This window comes from Brachyhypopomus gauderio, chromosome 1, assembly GCF_052324685.1.
Source record: "Brachyhypopomus gauderio isolate BG-103 chromosome 1, BGAUD_0.2, whole genome shotgun sequence".
Lineage (NCBI taxonomy): Eukaryota > Metazoa > Chordata > Actinopteri > Gymnotiformes > Hypopomidae > Brachyhypopomus > Brachyhypopomus gauderio.
In genome coordinates this window covers 9,968,217-9,991,442 of record NC_135211.1, presented here as the reverse complement: position 1 = coordinate 9,991,442, position 23,226 = coordinate 9,968,217, and the positions used below count along the sequence as shown (strand labels likewise).

The 23,226-nt window shown below is 40.0% G+C and overlaps 1 protein-coding gene across 2 annotated transcripts; it reads right to left on the bottom strand.

The window, feature by feature from the left end:
• Nucleotides 1-1,268: 1,268 nt before the first annotated feature.
• On the bottom strand, nucleotides 1,269-23,033 carry dennd6a (DENN/MADD domain containing 6A). Of its 2 annotated transcripts, none has more exons than XM_076988948.1 (20): nucleotides 22,412-23,033; nucleotides 21,475-21,513; nucleotides 20,109-20,151; nucleotides 15,630-15,742; nucleotides 15,291-15,371; nucleotides 14,114-14,219; nucleotides 13,819-13,898; nucleotides 13,669-13,728; nucleotides 13,513-13,568; nucleotides 12,651-12,773; nucleotides 11,862-11,957; nucleotides 10,919-11,013; nucleotides 10,604-10,666; nucleotides 7,938-8,002; nucleotides 7,761-7,850; nucleotides 7,114-7,167; nucleotides 6,813-6,922; nucleotides 2,529-2,631; nucleotides 2,346-2,420; nucleotides 1,269-1,880 (listed from the first exon to the last, which is right to left on the bottom strand). In XM_076988948.1, the coding sequence occupies exons 1-20, from the start codon at nucleotides 22,628-22,630 to the stop codon at nucleotides 1,749-1,751; spliced, it is 1,803 nt and encodes a 600-aa protein (XP_076845063.1). In that variant the 5' UTR covers nucleotides 22,631-23,033; the 3' UTR covers nucleotides 1,269-1,748. The 2 variants fall into 2 exon arrangements, with proteins under 2 accessions (XP_076845063.1, XP_076844982.1); XM_076988867.1 differs by having other exon boundaries at nucleotides 10,604-10,669; nucleotides 22,412-23,032.
• Between the last annotated feature and the right edge of the window lie 193 nt (nucleotides 23,034-23,226).

Genomic DNA, 23,226 nt, shown 5'->3' with positions numbered 1-23,226 from the left:
AGTCATGCAGTTGTGTAGAGTCCCATTAAGTTCATTTCATAGTTATCTTTCAAAAACTAGCCAATAAAATCACCCTTGTACATACCAAATGTCTCACGATCCTTGAACCTGCCTAAAAATTTAAAAGTAAAATGACGAGAGGCTGGGGCTGTTCATAATTTTGTTCATTAAATCACAGCCTTAACTACTGTTATTTCACACCTGTGTTACAGTAGTACATATACATGAAAGATGTATGAAAATGATCTGATAGCCTGGGTATAGAAAAATATCACAAGCTGTACTTTAACACAAGTTGAAAGGCACAAGGCAGCCACCGGCTAATCCTGTCCACGGTGGAACTTTCCAGAAGCACAAAGCAGCTATTTTCATTTTGAATGTGTGATTGCTTTCATTCACTTCAAGCACAGAATGGGAAACAAGGTAAATATATAGTTAGGGTTAAATGAAACTATCAGACAGGTTTACTATTTTTAGTTTCAATTAACAGTAAAGTACAACTGACTACACAGGCTGATGGTTTGGCTGTTTACTTATGAAAAATACTAGGGGGGTTTTAACCCAGCTGCTTTTAAAAACTATTAATTGGATTTAAGGTTTAATCTTTCCCCATGAAAGCACTAAGGATGAGAATTGGGCTCTTCCAGCAAGATCTTTAAAATGATAATGTTCTGTAAATGATAAACACAACTGACAAGTATTTAGATATCAAAATCACTGCCAATTTAAAAGCACAATGGAATATTCACTTCGTGTCCAATCTCGCACCCCCAAAGTAAGTACAGGAATCCCATGTCTAGTTTTCACCCTTTAAAAAGTATTTTCATTGCATTGTAAAAGCAAAGAAAATCTTCATAGCAAATTTTTATAACTCAGAAATTTGCAGCAACATTCATTCAGCCTGTTAAAAATGAATGTGGGTCCACATTAGTGTTTCTTCATTAACATATTAAGGGCCTATGTGGTCTTAATGTTGAGTCTCAGATCTTGAACAAGAGTCTCAGATCTTAAACACAGCTTTAAAGCATAGCATAATCATAAACCTCCTTGAGTCAGTGCATATTTTCTCCTCACTCCCTGCTCATTATTGGCTGCCCAACCAAGATGTTATATCAATAGGGCGGTTTGAGCCTTTTTTATGAAATGGTGAAAAATAGCCTGCATGGCCAGTCCTTTTCTGTCTATGGCTAGACTTAATATTGTCCCTGAAAATCCTGGATATCCCAGGGAGTTTAAATCAAGGTGTTCAATGAATTTTAAAAACATGCTTTGAAAACACATCCACCACTTTCCCTTTTAACACATAATTTAAGGAGTTTTTTTTTTACTTTTAAATTTTTCATGATTCCATCTCATGTCTCTCCACCTTGATTAACTTCAAAATGACCAGGCAGCCATGTTTGAAAGCACAATGTCAGTCTCACACAGTGAGAGGCAAACGGTACAAGGATATTAAAGTTGTTAGTAGCAATAATGTGCATCGCTCCACCTAAAGTCTCTTTCACGTACAGCATGGCAAATGTTATGAGGCTGATTGGGTCTTCACTGGACTGCAGCAGTGCCAGCACTGCCACTCTCCAGGTCACACAGTTCTGAAGGAACAATTGCACTTGAGTGAAGAGCCGGTTAAAATCCCCCCCACAGCTTGTGTCGTTTGCAGAGCTGTTCTGGTGCTAAACCCCTGTACCACAAAGAATTTGCCCTTCCCTCTTGGCCTTGTTAATACAGTAGCTTGGGTGTTTTAAAGGTCAGGGGGTGGCAGGCTTGTGCAGGATACCCTGCAGGTCCTCGGGAAGGGAGAGGATAACTGACTCGATGTGGGCCTGGAGTTTGTTCAGGGTCCCTGCTCTCACCGGCAGGTGCTCTCTCTGTGCCTGCGTCTGGAAAATAACAGGACACATATGTAGGCCTGGTGTTAAGATTAATGAGAAAACTTGCCTTACTGCACAGGACTACAGAAGGCTGTAATACTGCACAGAAGGCTGTAATATGCAATTAACTTCACATTATTTTACTTTATTATATTGTAGCTAGTATATGCAACATATTAATATATACTCGGTATACTATATACTGTATGTAAGTATACATATTATAATTAACTGTAAACATCTAGATTAATTGCACACCAACACTGTTAGTTTGTTTTGACCAGTCACTAAACAAAACAATTTTGATCAAAATATTGCAAGTCATATTATCACAAACAAAATATCAATATAGTACTTTTGTCTACTCAATGTCTCCCTACTGAAGGACTAGTTACCTAATCAACACAAAATAACTAAAATAAAGGGCACCATAGCGGAGCAAATCATAAATACAAATTAGGCTATCAAACCAACCAGTTTGTCCTTCAACTTGAGTACTAGGTCAACTGTCTCCACCTCTGTGTGTTTTTGAATTCGCAGCTGGAGATCCTAGGCAAACAGATGCTCACAGTGTTAGCTAATCACTCAACATCACCACTTTAAAAGTGCAAGGATCTGTTTCAGCAAATCCCACTGAACGTGTTGGACAGCTGTAACCTCGTCACAGAGTGCCTCCAGGTGCAGCGCCTCAAGCTTCTGCATCATCTCTTTCCTGCGGTTCCGGAACCAGCTGTCAAAGTTGGGCGACTTGAGGAACTGCCTGCAGTAGAAGTCACAGGCTAGATGTTTATTTATTTTTTTAATAATTTTGATCACATCTGTGTGTGTATGAACCCCATAGCGTGTTTTAGCAAGTTAAACATTTTTGTTCTTCTTCACAATCAGATCAAATATGGGTTTGTATAACAGACAAATGAAACTTAAATTACAACAATATTTCTTCTAATATTCCAACAAATTTTTGTGATTTCTTCTTTGACAAAATTATTCAACCCCTTAGAAACATCCAGAATTAGTACTTAATACAACTCCCTTTGGCAGTAATAACTTCCTTCAGACATGAAACATAGCTTGACAATTTTCTTGCGGTCAACAGGTATCTTAGCCCATTCCTCATGGGCAAAGCCTCCAATTCATTGACATTCTTGGGCTTGTGTTTTGCAACTGCCTTCTTCAAGTCCCACCAGAGATTTTCTATGGGATTTAAGTCTGTGATTGTGATGGCCACTCCAGAATTTCAGCTTCGTCACTGACTTCATGACATTTCTACCAAGATCTCCTGGTGGAACAGAATTCATGGTACCTTCCACACGGTGGTGAGTCCCTGTACCCGAAGAAACAAAACAGCCCCAGAACACGACTGACCCACCACCATGATTCATAGTAGGCAAGGTGTTCTTTTCTGTACAAGCCTCATTCTTCCTTCTCCAGACATATCGTTGAGCCATAGGCCCAAAAAGTTCCAATTTGGTCTCGTCACTCCAGAGAACAGCATCCCAAAACCTTTGTGGTTCTTCCACATGGTTTTCGGCATACTAGAGTTGACTCTTTGGAGTCAGCAGAGGGGTGCGTCTGGGAGTTCTAGCGCAGAGGCCTTCATCTTGTAATGTACACCTTATTGTCTGGCCCGAAACCAGAGTAGCTCCCTCTGACAAGTCCTGTCGCACTTCCTCAGCTGTCAGCCAGGGATTTTTCTCCACCTTTCATTTCAGGTACCGGACAGCACTTACTGACAGAATCCTTTCTGCCACGCCCAGGTAGTGTTTCCACTGTGTATTTAGCTTTAAATTTGTGAATTATGCTTCCAGTTGTGTTTCTTCAAATGTTTAATGTCTTTGCTATCTTTTTATATCCATACCCTTGCTTATAAAGATCAATTACCTCCTCTCTACACTTTTTTGACCATTCTCTGGACTTCACCATGTTGAACAAACACTATAAACTGTCTAGAACAAGCTGAGTGTCCAAGTCCTTTTATATCTGCTTAATGGCTGCTAGTTGTGGTTCTGTTCACATCTACAGGTTCTTTCAATGCCTAATTGAAAACACCTGATTGAAACCTCTGTCCTTGAGAGTGGTAAACTTTAAGGGGTTGAATAATTTTGTCAAAGAGGAAATCACAAAGAGGACATTTGTTGGTATATTAGTAAAAATGTAATTTAAGTTGCATAATTTGTCTATTATACAGGCCCTTATTTGACCTGTTGATCCAACTGTGAATAAAAAAAAAAAAAGAAATGTTAAACAGGCTAAAACACATTACTGCTATGGGGGTTGAATAATTTTGAACACAACTGTGTGTATGTATGCAAACTGTTCACAAAAAGTTAGAGATATTTGGCTTTCGGGTGAAAAAGTACACTCCACCCTTGACAGGTGTACTTCATGTGACCTCTAAACTTTAAATACACATGTCCAGCTGTTCATTTTTTTAGTACTTTTTGCACTCTTCAAGGACTCTTCAAGGAGTTTAACGGCATACTTAGAATTATTTTCAGCTAGAGTTAATAGAGCAAATCCAGATATACTGAGGATATGGCTAAATGTAATTAAAGATGTGAAAATTCTTCTTTTGTCATGATCAATTTCTGTACATGGACTTTGTTTTCATATACATATTGTGCTAAGTGTGTGGTGGTTGGGTGGGAAGGGATAGTTATGGGTAAGGTGAACTGGTTTTAGTGGGTTAGATGTGAGTGGGGTGGGTGGGATGGGATTTAAAGAGAGTTTTGTTTATACTGTTTGTTTCATCTGTTGTCTGAAAATTTTTTGATAAAAACTTGATTACAAAAAGAAAAAAAGGAGTTTAATGGTAAAATTCCCAACAGGGGTTTGATCCATGAACTGACAAATACATTTACTGGTTAAATTAGAATTCATATTTAAAATGTCCTCCTCATCATGCTGTTCACATTTTGACATCATGAGACCAAGGTGTCAGCTAACAATTGATCAACAGTACCTCACCATTGCGAGGCTTCAAACAGGATGTTCTCAGATCCAAGTGGCCACTGAGCTTAGAGTGTCAGAGTGTCATCAGCAGGTTGCAACAGAGATAAAGAGAGACTGGAAGAGTCACAGAAAGACATAGAAGTGGACATCCTTTGGCCACATGCCACACTGATGACCACTTCATTGTGAACAGTGCTCTGCGGAACGGTGCGCATTAGGTAACGTCTGCTGGAGACTGGGGTACCTCAAATGGATGTACCCCAGACCTGAAACCCAAAGAAAACCTATGGAGTCACAGTGTAGAGGCTTGTAACTTGTGTCCCAGAAACTCAATGACCTGAGGGCCAAGTAGAGTGAGAAGTAGAGTGAGATGCCTTGCCTCAGCAGACAACAAGTCGACATGTAAACAGCATGAGATGTAGTTGTCAAGCTGTAATTGATGCTCAAGGGCACATGAAAAGATATTAAGACATTTTTGTTGGGGTATACCAACCACTGTTGGCTTGTTTCAATAAATTGTTTGAGATGAGGAAATCACCTATGAGGAATTATGAGAAAATCACAATTCATGCTGTTCATGCTTCTACTTAAATACCCTACTTTGACAATAGAAAATCACTGCAGCGTGAACTTATGTTGTTCATAAATTTCAGCTGAAAGCCAAAGATCCCTTTTTTGTGAATAGTGTGTATAAATCTGTAGACTGTAAGATACGTAGAGATATAAAAAATTGTAGTAAAGTACATAACATTTCCAGATAAAAAAAATTATGTTTCAGACAGAGGTCCTTCGTCAGCGGTGCAAGCACTATTAATAGAGTTAATAGTTTCTTTTTGTCAATTAAAATGTAAAGTGAACAAAGAAAAGTGAAATTTTAAGCATATTGATATTTGGTGGGACCAACCTATTCCTTCAAAACAGCATACATTCAGGGATTTTGTAGGATTGTTGTTAGGTGTATGATTAACCAATTATATCAAACAGGTGATAATGATCATTTTCATATATTGGTTGAAAAACATTAATTGAAACATAAACAGCTAAATAGGAGGCTTAAAATTGGGTGAGAAACAGCCAGACGTTGCTCTCAAAGCAAACGGGTTTCAAGATGTGCTGTACAAGCTCTTTTGAAGAAGCACAAATAAATTGTGTTGTGTTGTGCAGTTGTTTAAGTGATAAATGGCTGAATTTTTTATATTTGGCTGTGACAGAAGGCAGTTTGTTCGCCAAACATCTAGAGAGCAGGACCATAATGAGTATCTGCAGGCAACAGTGAAGCAAATGGAGATTCCCAGCTTTTTAGCAAACCTTTTGTCATACGGACAATCTCGTAATACTATCAGACAGGGGTCTGACTGGCTTCAAATTTATTCTGCAGCACGAAACAGCCATTAATTAAGATCTATCTTCAGAGTAAAGAAAAACAATGTGTCCTGGAAGTAATTATATGGCCCACACAGAATCCTGATCACACTGAGTCTGTCTGGGATTACACAAAGAGTCAAAAGGATCTGACCAAGACTACATTCACAGATCTGTGGTTAGTTCTCCAAGATGCTTGCAAAGTGTGCTCACACCAAATACTGGTTTAACTTTTCTCTTATTCAAGTTCATACACTTTTTGCACTTTGTTAATTGACAAACTATTAACACTTGTACTTTTGGGAGCATTCAGACTTTGCTACATTTCTTCCCACATCTGCCTCAAATAATTGCACAGTACCGTATATAAAAATGAGAAGGACTCTCTGTCGTTGTCTGATTATCTTCCTCTACATTTCTACATTCTAATTTCACTTTTATGTTTTGCCAATATTCAGATACTTTAGGACAGTTCTAAAATGTGTGTATGGTATCCTACCAGGCAACAGACCCTCAAACATGGACTTACTACAGTATGGTGCTACAGTATTTTAATGTGACAGGAGGAGTAATCCTAATTTCAAATGTTCCATTTGGAATAATATTCTATAATAAAAGTTGCTGCACCTGTAAAGGCCAATCCAGTCTCCTTTGAGGCGAGAGGTAAGCTGAGGTCCGGCCTTTTCAAGAGTTTTCATGAACTCCTCTTGAACAAAAGGCTTCAGCTGAGGAGGACTCTGAACGTTGGAAGAAGATATATGAGACGGCAAGAGATGAAAAGGGGAGCAAAAAGAATGGCTAGTTCAAATATACATATTTTTGAATATATTCAATGTTTCTAAAAGAGCTTTTATATAGCAACAGCAATAACAATTCAAGTGAAAAATTAACAAAAGCATACTTGGACATCAACGTAAATATATCTTACTTTCCAAGGACATATACTCTTCAGTAAAGGCATCAGACTGGCAACATATCGCTCCTGCAAAATTGAGCACATTCTCAGACATAACGAGTGGTCTATAACACTTATTCCATATCTGTACTAATTATAGAGGAGCTATATTTCTTTTAAAGACTTTCCTAAACAAATTTTATATTAATGCTTTAAAACAGGGGTCACCAACCTTTTTGAAACTGGGAGCTACTTCTTGGAGACCAATTATTGCGGAGGGCTACCAGATGAATTCGCATCAATCTAACGAAAAGTTGTTGGGGGGGGGTGTGTGTGTGTGTGTGCGAGTGTCAATTGCTAAGCGGGAAGACCGCTAGCAACCGCGGACAATCTGTAATAGTAGCAAAAACATAAACGATGCAGCGCTTTGGTGCATGGCACTATAGTGAGCCATTTTTAAAACAAGCCCGCGGGCGACTCGTGACGTCCTCGCGGGCACCACGTTGGTGACCCCTGCTTTAAAATATTATAGCCTTGTTGTTTCTATGCAGTTTCTAAGCTTGTTGGTCTTTCCCGTTAACATGCGATGACATAGCAATGGCAAGTGAATAGCACACGTTAATCATCCATCATCTTTGGACAATGGTAAACTTGCAGAATTTTGTTGGAAAATTCCCTACCAAAGGAATGATGAAACTCTGTGTCAGTTCCAGGAAATAACGCCGCAGTATGGCATTCTGAGCAGGAGAAGGACGCTTCTGCTGAATTCCCTGATGAGGATGAAAAAGTAGCATGCAGGCACAAACATGAGCTGATGAAGACCAAGCAACTTTATGTCTGTATGTATGTATGCTGACCTTCTGCAGTTGCTTAATGATGTCTTCGTCTTTGTTCAGGAACGTCTTATATGCACTATATACACCTGTTCAGGTCAAAGGAAACTTCATCACAAACAGCAGCACTTTGCCACTTCTACATAACTAGACACTTTAGGTACTGTTCAAAAGAGGGGTCGTATCATTTATGAAAGCTCTAACCAAAATGAAAACAAGCAGTGAAAATAAGCACTCTAAACAAAAAAATGCCAATTTTTAAAATACTAAATCAAAATGGTTCACTACAACATGTAATTAAGATATTCATGATGGCTTTATAGAAGAGAATTACAGTGTTTAGTTTTGAAATGGTCTATTTCTAATATTTATTTATCTGTTTGTTTATTTCACCTTTATTTTAGTTCATTTTAACAATATGTAGTTTTTTGCTTTGTTTTCTGTAGTTTTAGTTTTTGTAGTTTTAGTCGTAATTTGTTTTAGTTTTTAAAAAGTTTTAAAAGTAATTCGTTTTTTTTTTAGCTTTCGACACAATTAGCTTTATTTACATTATATATGCTACCATTGGGCACAGTTATAAACAAACATGGTGTCAAGTTTCACTGCTATGCAGATGACACTCAACTTTACATATCAGCCAAACCTGATGACAAACTCAGTTTAGGAAAAACAGAGGCCTGTGTAAGAGATATTAAATGCTGGATGTCCCTAAACTTCCTCCAACTTAATGAGGACAAAACAGAAGTTCTCCTCCTGGGCCCTAAGGTCTCAAAACAGAAAATTCCAGATCTAATGCTTAATCTCGCAGACTACCCCATTACACCTGGCACAGTAGCCAAAAACCTAGGCGTCATACTCGACTCTGACCTATCATTTGATAAATACATAGATAATACTACTAGGATAGCTTTTCTACATCTCCGCAACAGTGCTAAGTTAAGAAATGCATTATCACAGGATGATGCGGAAAAATTGGTGCACGCCTTTGTTAGCTCCAGATTAGATTACTGTAACTCACTACTGTCAGGATGTTCAAATAGGAATTTAAATAAACTTCAAATAGTTCAAAATGCCGCAGCCAGGGTTCTGACCAGAACTAGAAAATTTCAGCATATCAGTCCAGTCCTATCAGCCCTGCATTGGCTCCCAGTTAAATTCCGTATTGACTTTAAAATTCTTTTATTAACTTATAAAGCATTGCACGGGCTTGCTCCTGAATACCTTCAGGAACTTATTTCCTATTATGAACCCCCACGTCCACTAAGATCACAGGGTGCTGGTCTTTTATTAGTTCCAAAAATTAACAAGGTAACAGCAAAGAGAAGAGCCTTTTCTTGTAAGGCCCCCCAGCTTTGGAATGATCTTCCTAAATGCGTCCGGGACTCTGACACAGTAACAATCTTTAAGTCTAGGTTGAAAACCCACTTATTTAGTTTAGCGTTTGATAATTAATATCCCCCCTTAGATAAAGGTACAGATCCAGGGGTTCACAGGCAAAGGGTTTTACGGTAGACTGGGGCGCTGGTGCTGTCATCCTGTCACTGCTCGAGGTCACTCAAGTTTGTTGACAGTGCAGTGGACGGATGCCATTTTCTCAGGATGCCCCCAAGTCTGTTACCTTCTGGTTCTACCTTTTTTAGCTAGGCTGTAATAGTTTAACTTAATACCGGAGTTGCTGCCACACTCCAGAAATGTTTATAATTTCACCTGTCCTGTATATGTCCCCATGCAGCGCTAATTTTCCCTGTTTCATTTCTCCACATGGCTGCCCGCCTGCTTGAGGAATAATGAGATGAGGAGACCAGCGATCCATCCTGGGCCAGCCACCTCCTGCCTAACCGGATGCCTACACCATGATGGACATTATTACATATTTTTCCTTTTCTTTCTCTTCTTTCTGTATAAATTGTTGTTGTTGTCATGGTGACCGGTGTTGGCCAGAGGAGGGAGGAGGGTTCCCCCCCTGAGTCTTGGTTCCTCTCAAGGTTTCTTCCTCATGCAAAAAACTAGGGAGTTTTTCCTTGCCACTGTCGCCTTTGGCTTGCTCACTGGGGGCTAGGACTCGGCACTTGTAAAGCTGCTTTGTGACAACAACTGTTGTAAAAAGCGCTATATAAATAAAATTTGATTGATTGATTTTTAATATTCAGATGTGATGAAGAGGCATCTGACAAGGTTATGACAAAAAATTCTAACTGCATAATATACACTCAAGTTTTGCCTTCTTAGCATGGATAAATTAACCCAATATCAATATAAACTTGAGGGTATGTATAGACATCATCTAACCATGTCACAGCAACCACATTTAATGACAAAACATTCTACAACATGGCTGTGTTTATTAGGGTAAACAGTGAAACCTGTAATGAAATAAGCAATTATCTGCAGCAATGATCTATTAAAGGCACCTGGATCATACAACAAGGCAGGACTGGTTGGTGAAATGAAAGTGAGAAGGTAACCACTGGATACTCTGATCACATGAGGACAGGTTTGTACAGATGTTTGTATTTTATTACAACTTTAATTATGAAAACTAGATAGCTTTGTTTATAGCTAACTGCCACTTACATTATATATTTGTGCAGGTAACCAAACAAAAACTATTCAAAACTCTAAAACTGGCTGTAACAGTTGATTTAATTTTAATTTTTGAATGATGTTTCTCTAGCTGGTCAACACCTCACCTGGTTTAGAATCCAGAGTTTTTAGATTTTTTAATTTCTTCACCTTCATCTGTTTGGCCATCTCTTCTTGGGGGAGAAAATAAACACATTTAACACTGAATCGTCCTAGTGATGGCACAAACGCAAACACCACATGCCCAACACCGTCTTAACTTTGTCCACCAAAATGCCCTTATAATTTGCTCCACTTCTAGGCATCTGATGGGACAAATGTTAGAATTAAGAAAAGAAATGAAAGAAAAGTTAATATTTCTTGAATGCCTACAGCACTCACTTTTTCTTATTTGTTCCTGGTGTTTACTGTTAAATGGCTACCTGTTTGCTTCATGTCTCCTATGCGGATGATGTGAGGCCAGTGCTGGAGTGTTTTTGCGAAGAAAGGATTCGTTACACCCAAGATGACAGATGGTCTGTGATTGGACAAAAACAAATATGTCACTGATATAACTGGGTATAATTTAGGCTCAGAAAGTAAACTTCCATAGAGAGAGATAGTAGGCAGGAAACCATTACGCCCTGTCCAGAATTATAATCATGATTTAAAAATCAGATTTCAATGTTTTACCCTCTTTCTACAATGTGGAACAATATATGTAAAACAATAACAAAAGTCCCAACATATTACTTTGTTATCCACACAAAATATTAAAAATAATTAAATTTGATGGCTATCACGCAGGCAGATATTGAAAGAAAAGATCAAGCATGAAATACAACCTATCCAAAGCAGAAAGACAAGAAGTAAGAAATTAAATAAATAATGTATACAACAGACAGTATTCTCCATATAATGCTTGGTGTGCCGACAAACATATGCACTCCTCATTATGAATACAAATACTGAAGCCACAAGCACAATGGTCATTTATTGCATCACAAACAATACATTATGAATATTAAAGAGGTCATTAAGTGAAATGTGGCTCTGATAAAACTGGAATGTTTCTAATTCCAATTCTGTTCTGAAGTCAGTAGAAACATTGGAAGAGAACGTTACACTACATGAATGGAAAGCATTCTGCTCCAAGGTCACAAGGCTTACTGTGAGCCCGCTGAAGGTTTCATGTTGTTTTGGGAAACTGTGTTGCAGACAACTGTTCTATCCATTGTGGGATCCTACTGTTCAGCGAACCTAGAATCCATTCACATGCTATTCCTACATCACTCACCAAACCCATTTCCATTTAACAGCCATAATATGACGAATGGGCACAATGTATTTACAGGACTTGTGTGAGAATAGGCACAGTGCACTTACGGGGCTTGTGTTCGGGTCGTGTACTCCTTGAATTCACTGTCGTGGATGGTGAAGTAGGGCCGGAAATCACTGCAGTAGCGCAGCGGTGCAATACAGCTGATGACAAACAGGAACCCAGAGATCAATGAAGAGTTTCAATTACATGTGAATTTAGTAAACCTCAAATGCTCAATCTACTCTGACCTTGAATTTAAAGGAATATGCCAGCACTGAGAATTTCTGACACTAATGATGTTTTAAAGCTAGCAGGAGTCCATTAACATTGTGCATCTGATCCAATACCAAGCAGTTCCCAGGAACTTAATTTAATGTTAGTCACATTAGCATTTATGAGTGAAAAATCCGTTTCTGCATAGTATATTAGGTTAAATGTTTAACTAAAACTTTGATTCAGAATTTTTTTCAGAAATAAAAGCACTTTTGCCTTCCTAGCTGAACACAATGGTGCTAACTTTGTGATAAAATGGTGTAGCTTGTATATCCGTGGGAACATACATTGTATACTCAACTGGCTACTTGTTTTTTGGGTTTTGTCTGGGCATTATAAAAGTTCCATCCAACATCATAGTGAAATAATTAAAAAGATATAACAAGAATGCTTTAGCATGTGGTGAAAGTCTAAAAGATGAATGCTACAGTATGTTTTACATCACTATAACAACGCTGTGTCCAAAACCATGAGACATCTCTGAATGTGAATGAAAGAATTCTTGGTTCAAAACAACATTCACAGTCCTGGAGAAGCAATAGTGGTCACATAATCCTCTTGTAAAGAAGAGTCTGGCTCACCTGACTAATGCCAGAACCGTGTCTGAGGACTCAGCTGGTGATGGTGCCATGACAACGATTGCCTCGCCCAGCAAAACAAGCTCCCACAACATCTGAATGTGAAAGAACACTGGGTAGAAACACCTACAAAAGAACACAAGACCAAGAGTTCCTGAACCCAGTTCACACTGTACTTTCATCTTACACTAATAAGAATTAGCCCTGAAAGTAGGTACAAGATTTCAGGTAAGGAGCTTTTCAAAAGTTTGGAGGTGACAGAGATTCTGTCCACTCCATGGGCTGTGAGGTTCTTCAGATGATCTCTAAGCAACAATATGGATGAAAGAGTAGATGGAGGAATGCCACTGAGAAATACTGTCATTAATTAATTTGCATGTGTGTGAAGAAAAGTGATTCATAATTAAGTACACATGGATGAAAAATGAAAAAGATTATCCAATAAAAGTAAAGAGCTTGCAAAATGGGTATTTTTAGCAGCAAAAGAGAAATGGCCTGTAAGTTTCTGCACTCATTTTGCTATCCTGTCTAATTAAATGCTTTTTTGATTTATGTATTTTTCCACCAGGATCAGCACATACAGTTTACAGCAGAAAAAACAAAAAACTTTAACACAAATTAAAGGTATAAGTTCAAGGTCCAGGATCCAATTGTCTGTTCTGAACTGCTTCTCACTCGAGGGCCAAGTGTGTCACAGCAAGCAGAATCATGCAGCATCTCAACTCCACAGTTGTTGAAAGAGCTACATTCAAGGAGAGCAAAACTGTACATCCAACAGGTGCCACAAGGGGGCAGCACAAGATGTGTTTTCAATGCTAGGTCAATGTAAATAAATATAAATAGGAAGGAACCGGCTCGAGTTTACCTGAAGAGGTCCACTTCATGGATGGTAGGGAGTACTATAGATACAAGACTGTCACTCTGAAATGGGTAACAGTGAACGGTTAGACATGCAGAACTCAACTGAAGCAAAGTTTTACATGTTAGTCTGTGAGATTGGGAACGCAAGTGTTTCCGTTACCGTTGTGGACTGCACAAGCTGTGAGGTCCCTGGCTTGTCATAACATGTAGGAATACGCAGCTGAGAAAAATCAGATGGTACAATTAATGAACTGATATGTTTCAGCAAGCTGTCAAAGGTAAAAGAAAAAGAATCACACTAAACCCTTACCTTCATGACCACACCCATGATTGGGAGGGTTAATATTTTGCCTGGACATGGCAGTGGCCACCGGTCAATGTCATTGCAAGCTATTGTCCCAAAAAAGAAGTCATTAAAAACTCTACACAGTGCTCTGCATGAGAACAGCTTCATTTGTGCAAAGACAACAAAGGTGCATAGAGAAGTAAAGATGACAAAATGGACAGAAAAAAAATCTAAATGGGTATTAGTGGACGTCAATGAAAGGAGGACAGATTTGTTGATGAGGACAGACTTGGTCAGTTGGTCAACCATTTGTACTCACCAGCTTCTAAGCAAGGCTCCTGTTTCTCAAAATATTCTGGGGCAATGAGCTTCAGAAGGGAATGGAAGAAGGTAACATAAGGTAGCTTGCTGATGAGAACCAGAGACTAGAAAAGACAGACAGACAGCAAGGGTAAGAAATATGCAAAATAAGTAGAGCATGACTCCTGACACTGGGCAGAGGACTCCAACTCAAGGTATATTGGACCAGGTATTAGAAATTTAAAAATAAAATAAAATAGCAATGGATTAACGGCCATTATAATTCTGGAAAAAATGCTGCATGCTTGCCCATATCACACCCAGTCATGTTTCAATTTACATGTGAATTCCACCAGCTGTGATTTATCCCACTTCGAACCTCTGATCTCAACCTAGAGGTTACATAACCACTTACACTACGTGGAGATCTCATATGTGGAAATCTGATTACTATTGTATAATACTGTGACTCATACAACTGAAATCCTCTAGAAGAAATAAAACTCTTTAGGAATCTCAGTGCTCTCCTTTCCTCTATGGTACTATTTTGAGGGTGTGAGGACTGCTGGGAAGAACCGTGCTCCTGCTTTGTACTAACAGGTTGACCGTTGATGGTGAGCACCAGCCAGGGAGTGGTATCTGAACAGGGAGTGGTATCTGAACAGAGCATCCATGTTCTATACTTTATATCACCTCTGAGATTTGGCAGACGAGCATCTTTAGGTTATGAACTATAAAACTGTCAAATAAATAATACAGAGAGGTCGAGTCATGCGGTGCAACATTTTGCAGCAGTAGCTTTGACGATGATCCTACTTCCTTGGGTTAGTCCAGCGTTTCTCAAAGTGTGGGGCGTGTCCCACTAGTGGGGCGTGGGTATTGCAGGTGGGGCGCAAGCAATTGGAAGAAATTAACCTTTTTAAGCCTGTCGTTTTAATGCCTGTTCGGTTTTCATAAACCCCGGATGTTTAAAACGGTCGCTGCCGCCACCCCCCCTCAACAAATCACGTTCGCCACCAGACCCCCCCCCCCCCCTCCCAACAAATTATTTTCGCCAGCACCCCCCGTCAACAAATTACGTTCGCCATCCTGTCGTGGGGCGTGGAATTTCCCCTTCTTCTGAGGTGGGGAATGATAGAAAAAGTTTGATAACCACTGGGTTATTGCCATGAACTTTTTGCAAACAAAAAGCTCACCTTCTGAAAGTAGCCCCTCTTCAGTGATTTATCTCGAACCTGTCGGAAGTAGACATAACCGTAAAAATGTCCCTGGTCTTTCTAAAAGTCAAAAGAAAAGAGGGAAAAAAAACACTTCAGTCAAGTGTCATTTAAAAATAGCAAATGTGTTTTAAATGACAGCTCCAAATATATATTCAATTACTTAAGCTGTCCTAAATTTCAGAGCTACTTTTAAAATATAACATCATTTAAAAAACTAAATACATTAGGAGCTTTTACATCGCCTCCACCTCGGACGCTACTTAGGAGGACAGACATGTTTCCCCATAGCCATTTTCATTTGTCCTGATTGCCGACCTTCAGGCAGAGTGGTGCGTCCCTGTCCAAGTGACCCCGACAACACCCAAGTGACGCCCGCCTGCCCGCGGCCTGCCGGAATCGGAAGCAGAACTGCGTGTCGCCCAGGCAACCTATGACCAGGGAGAGGAAATGGGAAACACATGGCATGACATGGCAGGGATCCAAGTGACACTATACCTTTACACGCATGCACGTCAGCTCATTAGTGGGACAGGAGCAGCAATTTGGGGTTGACGAAAAACAACTTCTTGCACGATTCACAGTACACAGTGGGTAGTATGATACTTTGATTGTTTAATAGTATGGCAAATACTTTGATAGTATGGAAAATACTTTGATAGTATGACAAATACACTAATTGTATTTTTTTTTTTTAAGTTAATGCAAATGTGCAGAGAAAAACAAGTCATTTGAAGTTTGCAACAAAATATACATTTCCCCCCATGTCAATGAAAAGCAATGTTCAAAAATGGGAATGTTTAATTAATTTTCAGTCAGTAATTTTAAGAGCTGATGTCAACAACAGCTTCACTATTAACAACCTTCTAGGCCATAACTATTTAAGATAACAACCACAGAGATGTTACTTACAGGAACACAATGAATTGACAGGCTCTACGCATCACCTAAAATGGTTTCTTTATTACCATGTAAACATTTAAATTAACTATTAAAAAGAAATGGGAACTGGAGATGACCACTACTGTTTCAGTAGTGTTATAAAACATATATTTGTTTTAAACGTAAGCACTACGCATTTTATTATAGAATGTGGATTTGCTTTAAATGTACCAGCAAGTACTACATGTTTTATTATAGAATGTATATTTGTTTTCTGTCTTCATGGACAAATGTTTTTTTCATCCTTTGAACATTTTACGTGGCCATTGAGAAGAAGAATTCATGGACTGTCCCCACAACAATGACACCTATGCTGTATCTCCAAACATTTTAACTGTATGGTTACACCGGAAACAAACAAGAAAAAATAAATACATGTGCGATTATAGTTATTTGACAAGGTTTGACTTGAGAGTTCAAAATTATCACCAAAAATTGTGCCTACACAAACACCAATGTATCTATTCAGGGTTGCAACTACATACTTTCTGAGGTGTATGCAAACATACTATCGTCGCCCCCCGCACTCCACCCCCCACCCCACCAACTCGGCAAATAATTTTCCAGCATCGATTTGGCGCCCCCTCTAGTGCAGTGCCCCTATGCGTCGCATACGCTGCATACCCCCTTATCTATTCTGACAATGTTAACCACAGTGCTGACAAAGGAGCTGTGATCTGTGCGTGCGTCAGAAATGTTCAAAAGTCACAAAATACAAGTCCAAGTCAAGTCACAAGTCTTTAGACTAGAGACTAAGCTAACTTTAGGCTGGAGTCCATACCAAGTCATGGGTCTTTTGGCTATTGGAGTAACGGCATCATAAACAGACAAAGAAGTATTTTTTCTATCACTTTCTCACACAGTGCCTGGATAACAGACTGACTCTTATTGTTCACGAGTTATTTTGGGCGAGTCTGAGTGGAGTCGAGAGTCATTAGGGACATGTTTCAAGTCAAGTCTGAAGTCTTTTTCTAGCTGACTTAATGCGACTGCGTCTCAAGTTGCTCACTCGAATGTCCATCTCTGGAATTTGTGTATGTGACTGGAGGGTCAGTCTACAAAGTGTGACGGATGGATTACCTCATCTTCCTGGGGGGCGGTCATCTATAAAAAGTAGCTCACACAATGCACTCAGTATAATCCTATTGCATGCAGCTCAGAGACAAAGAGGCAGAGAGACAACACTTTCCTGTGCAGGGTTTATCCACAGTTATGTCTGCTGAGGGTCTGACCACATCAACCCTGTGCCACTGGCACTGACCTTACCCTCCTGCAAGCTAGAAACAGTAGACCTACATGTCCAATTTTGAAAGGACCCACTGCACAACAAAACAAATTTGACTTCTCCGAGTCCGATTCATCATACATCGCAAAAGGTATCAGTTTTGACTCCACTATATCGGAGACTCATCAAGACAACGTTAACGTGGAACATGAAGGCAAGGGCAGCCTGCTAGTGGAAGTGGTGTTGTCATGGCAACCTGTATGCAATTCCATGCACACAGAATGTCGCCTTATCGTTTTTCAGTAAGATGAGACAAGCACCAGTGCAACACAAAGGAAGATGGGGAGGACCACAGATGAGCAGGGTTGAAGTTCTGAGCACAAACACTGGCAGCTTTTCATTAACAAGATATTTATCCGCATTTACCCAGGTAATCATAGCTCATTTTAATCTGTGTAATCTTATGTCCAAATAAATGAAACCTACTGTGCTGTTAAGATATATTACATTGCCAATTTTATGACACTTTTTAAAGCCTTGGTGACATCAGACTTAAGCCCACATTCCAGCAGCAAATGTGCACAGTAATACAAATGCCAGTCATGTGACCCCATTTAATGACAAGTCAATAATTACAAAACACCAGACACTTCACCAATCACCATTAATTAAAAATATTATACTGCCCTCGGGGGCACACAGCTCTCAAGCCAGCAGCTAGAGTGACATTTATAAACTCCAGCAGCACATGCATAAAACACATAGCAGCACAGTGCCTACCACCATGCCTCAAACATGATACTGCCATTGTCCATCATCCAAATAGCTTTTGTCAGAAGTGGATGGGAGCTGAACTGTAATGAATGAGTGGCTGATGAAGGCTACATACCAACAGATGGGCTACAGTCTGCAAACTGGACACTTATAAACAGCACATAAATGACAGATGTACCTAAGAATGTGGCTAGCAAATGTAAATGAAATAATTTAGAGAGTGGATGGTAAATTAATTATATCATCAGTGTGTTCACATGACATTACATAAACTCCTGAGCAAAATCTTAAGACCAGTTAAATAAGGCCATTACTGGTGCTGACTGCAGCTCAATAACCATCAAAAGGCATCTGCGATGGAAGGGCTTCGTCTTCAAAGGCCTTGTCTCCTTTAACGCCACAAAACTGCTCAATTGGACTTTGCAAGTCAGTACTAAACAGGGGACATTGAAAGGGACATTTTTCACTGACAAGAAAAAATTTAACCTTGATGGTCCAGATGGCGTCCAATGTTACTGGCATGACGAGGAGATCCCGCCTGAGCGGTTTCCTACATGGCACAGTGAAGAGGGCACCATCATGATTTGGGGTGCTTTCTCCTTCAATGGAACAATGAAGTTTCAGGTTGTGCAGGGGCATCAGATAGCAGCTGGCTGTGTAGAGATGCTGGGTTTTTCAGCAGGACAATGCCAGTCTGACAAAGGACTTCTTCCAGGAGAATAACGTCACTCTTTTGGACCATGCTGCGTGTTCCCCTGATCTAAATCCAATAGGGAACATTTGGGGATGGATGCCAAGGGAAGTTTACAAAAATGGAGTTCCAGACAGTGAAGTTCCCTTGGTGAAGCCATCTTCAACACTTGGAGCAATGCTCCCACTAGCATCCTGTAAACACTTGCATAAAGCACCTAAACGACTGTTTGAAGTGATCAGCAGAAATAGTGGAGCTGCTCAGTACTGAAGTGGTCAGCATGAATGGTGGCGCACAGTACTGAGTCCTTAATTGAACACTTTCAATTCTGTTTAGAGGGGGTTTGGGATTTTTTGAGCTGTGGTCTTAAACTTTTGATTAGCTGATGAACAGTCTATTTGAGTTAAATTGTTGTTTTCTATAAATTGCCTGCTCAAAGCCTTTCTCCCATATTTTCTTTTTTACACTATGAAGCTTTACACAGAACCTTCATAAGATTCAATACTGCAAAAGGCAAATTCTTGTAATTATTTAACTGATCTTAAGATTTTGATATACAAATTATATACAAATTCATGGATGAACAAGAATCATGATCGTAAAAAGTGGAACTCAATGTGACTTGTTTTAGAATGTACTGAGCTCAGTCCAGAACTGTCCTAATAATTGTGCAATTAGCTCTCAACCATGTTATTAACCTACCACTTTAAACACCTATAGGTAAAGTTTGGCTGACCCAAATAAGTACTCCACGGAAGCATTTTAAAACTAGCTAAAATCCAATGCAAATCAGCAATTACAAACAAACCAAAAAGATTTTAATTTAGAAATGATGCTTGCTGTAAAAATACACCAATTTGAAAAATGGCACAAAACAAATGTATGCCTCCGGAATCTTAAATACACTCCCTCCTGACTGAAAAGGACCAACATCACCAACACAAATAGAAATGTTCCCCCATTTGGAATGAAAATATGCCTACATGCAAGTGAACACCACATGACAAACACTCTTCAAGTCCTCTACAGCTTAGTTGCTGTAAATGACTACTATAATCCACTATAGTTAGTAGTGAGGTGGTTCCAGGATGGATGTTTGCATGCTATGGCAAAGACAGGCTTACAGAGGAGACAATAAGTTCAAGGCTCAAGGCTTTTGTCTTACCTGAGTTGGAGTCTGGGAAAGACAAATAGCAGATGCTTGTTTTCTGAAATGTAGAATGGAATATTACAGTAGGTGAAACCAGTTCATGTTCATTCCCTCTCCCCAACCACCTCTTCCAGCTCTTCTGGCGAGATAACGAGGCGTTCCCAGGACAGCTGAGAGATATAATCTCTTCAGCATGTCCTGGGTCTTCTCCCGGTTCTCCTGACAGGTGGACATGCCCAAAACGCCTCACCAGGGAGGCGCCCAAGGGGCATCCGGACCACCTCAACTGGCTCCTTTCTACAGGAGCATCAGCTCTACTCAGTCTCTCCTGGATGACCGAAGAGTGATGTACGTTCCTGTATAGTAGTTCTGCTTCCTGTATGGAAGTCATGTCAGTGGGACTGAGAAGATCCTCAAAGTACTCCTTCCACTGCCTAATGACATCCCCAGTTGAGGTCAGCAGCTCCCCAGCCACACTGTACACAGTATTGGTTGGGAACATCTTTCCTCCCCTGAGTCATCTGACGGTTTGCCAGAATCTTCTCAGAGCTGACCGGACGTCACTTTGGATGGCTTCACTGAGCTCCTCCCTCTGCGACAGCCAAGGCCACAATCTGCTTCATTTTTATGCAACACTGGTAATTAAAATTATTTGTACATCGGTTTACATCGTCTGATTTACTGGCAGGTGCTTGTCTGAACAGGGAAACTTGGGTGGCCATTGGCTAGACATACACTTCCAGGATTCCCTCACCCTTTAGTAGAGGGTGGCTTAGTAGGTCACAACTTGAGACTGGGCATGTTTTGTATATCTAGAGACTTCTGCAAAAATGCATACACAGGAATGGATAGTAACAGCTGGTCTTTCATGCAAGTTATTTTGGTGGCTGGGTTATTATATTTACATGTAGCACATACTGAGAAATTGCAGGCTACAGTACCACCGTTGTTACACAACTGGTCATTTATTTCACTCTTGACAGGGTTGTCTCATGTTAATTTCTTGTCTTTAGGGAACTAGTGGAGGCTCATTAAACAGGACACAGACTGTGCAGATTCTGGATAATTCTCAAGTGCTTAAGTATATTAGCCTCTGTTCTATTTGTAGGATGATCAGTGAGCACCAAATGAATTGTGATGGTTTTAATAGGAAACATTAACAAAGCATTGGATATGGCTTCCTTGGGCAATATAAAGTTATGAAAACATTTGCATATTCAGGAGGAAGGCTTAATTTAGGACTTCCTCCATCTGATCTGTGTACCTTTTAAATAAATATATGCATAAATTGAGGGTAGTCATGCAAATTTAGTAAAATCCTAAATGCAACTTACCCATAAGAAATATACACACAGTTAACAATGAAAGAAAGCGTTCTTACCTCCTTTTCTGTAAGCTTCGAATGATGAGGGTATATAACCTAAAAAAATAGAAACGATAAGTTCATTAGAACGAAGAAATGTTTGTGTTGGGAATTGTAAATATATTTCAAATCATATACGTTCCTCAGCCCTACTTTAAGATAATGTAGATATCACGGATAAACGGCACGTATTAGAATTACAGTTTATAGTGACATTTTGTGTTTGATCTGCTACTGACTTAAAAATATAAGTACCAGTGTAATCACATCTTTCCTTTACCAGAGAACTACAACTCAGTTTAAGGAAAAAATCTCCCTGCAATATTGCGTTTACTACTTAAATAAAATGCATTTCTCTTGTGTAACATGAACAGCCACATACAATTTGATGCACGAAATTGAAAGACATTTTATAGAGGTAAATAATAGCTGGTAAGTTAGCTACCTCGGCACTCCGCACCAGCCTCCTGAGATCCGCACTACTGAACACATGTTTATCGCCAACCTGATTTAGTAGCCGCATATTATAAAGTAATTACCAGTTAAAGCCTTAGTCACTTAATACAGTTGGTCGTAAAGAAACTCGAGGCAGATTCATTAAATGAGGGCAATGCGGTGACTTGACAAAATCGGTTCCTCCCTTTATTAATGTTTACAAGCGTAGCTTAGCTGTGTGTTTGTATTTCAGCTTTCAACGTGGCAAAAAAAGTATAGCTTAGCAATTCGGCTGACCAGGTTAGCTAAACAATGGCGAGTAAGTATTAACACGTGGAGTTTTAATGAGACAGTTGCCAGCTATAGTTGTTAAAAACCTACAACCTAGTTTAGCCGAAGCTAGCTAACGAGCTAGGTAGCTAATTCATCATTAGGTGAGACTCCTGTTATTGTGCTCCTGATGGTGCACAATTTAGGACGAACATGTACTGCACACTAGTTGGTGGTGATATCCAGCTACCTCCACCGCTTGGCCGAGCTCTAGGTCGAATCCAACCACACAGACACAGTGGAGCCAGGCGGAGAATCTGTCCCACGGGAGGATGAGCTGCTCCGACTCTTCCTCTCCAGGCCCATCGACGGGCATTTCCTCCGCCGGAGATATTCTGATATCCTGCTCCTGTGTGTGTTCGGGTCCTTCGGTTTGCTCCTCTGTTTCCTCTGATCTTTGAAAGTCCATGTTTAAATACCAAATATTGTTCGTTTACCAAACTAATAGCTAACTAGAACACCACAGCGCCGCAGACACAAACATAGGATGGAGGCTCCGCTGGTTACGGCGGCGGCGGAGAGTTCAGGAGGACAGGCGTGCTAGAGGAGCGCCGACGCTGCGCCGCTCAAATCCGCAGATCTTCAAATCACGACCTGACTGCCGACATTTTGTATATAGTATATAGATCGCATGCTTCTACAGATTTACGTTAGCTGAACACACCCAGAACTAACTTAGTGCAGCCAAGCTCACGCAAAATCTCGAGGTTTTATTTATATACAAAACAGTCGCTATGTGGAACAATTAACCTGAAACGATAAGGCAAAGGCGATCGGCCACGACGATACTCCATGAATTCATCCACCCATGCATTTGCATCCTCTTATGTGCGGGTCGCGGGGGCAATAGCCTAAACAAGGAGGACCAGGTTTCCCTCTCCTGGGACATCACCGGGGAGGCGCCCAGGGGGCATCCGGACCAGATGCCCGAACCACCTCAACTGTCTCAAATGTGGTTTCGCAGCAAATGTAAAATGTTGGAACCTAAATGTAGACAATTTGGCC

Coding starts and splice junctions, on each gene's coding strand:
- dennd6a (XM_076988867.1), bottom strand. CDS start 22,630: ATGGACTTTCAAAGATCAGAGGAAACAGAGGAGCAAACCGAAGGACCC. Junction 13,899..14,113: donor GGAGCCTTGCTTAGAAGCTG/GTGAGTACAAAT, acceptor TTGGGACAATAG/CTTGCAATGACATTGACCGG. Junction 2,421..2,528: donor TGGAGGCACTCTGTGACGAG/GTTACAGCTGTC, acceptor CTGTTTGCCTAG/GATCTCCAGCTGCGAATTCA.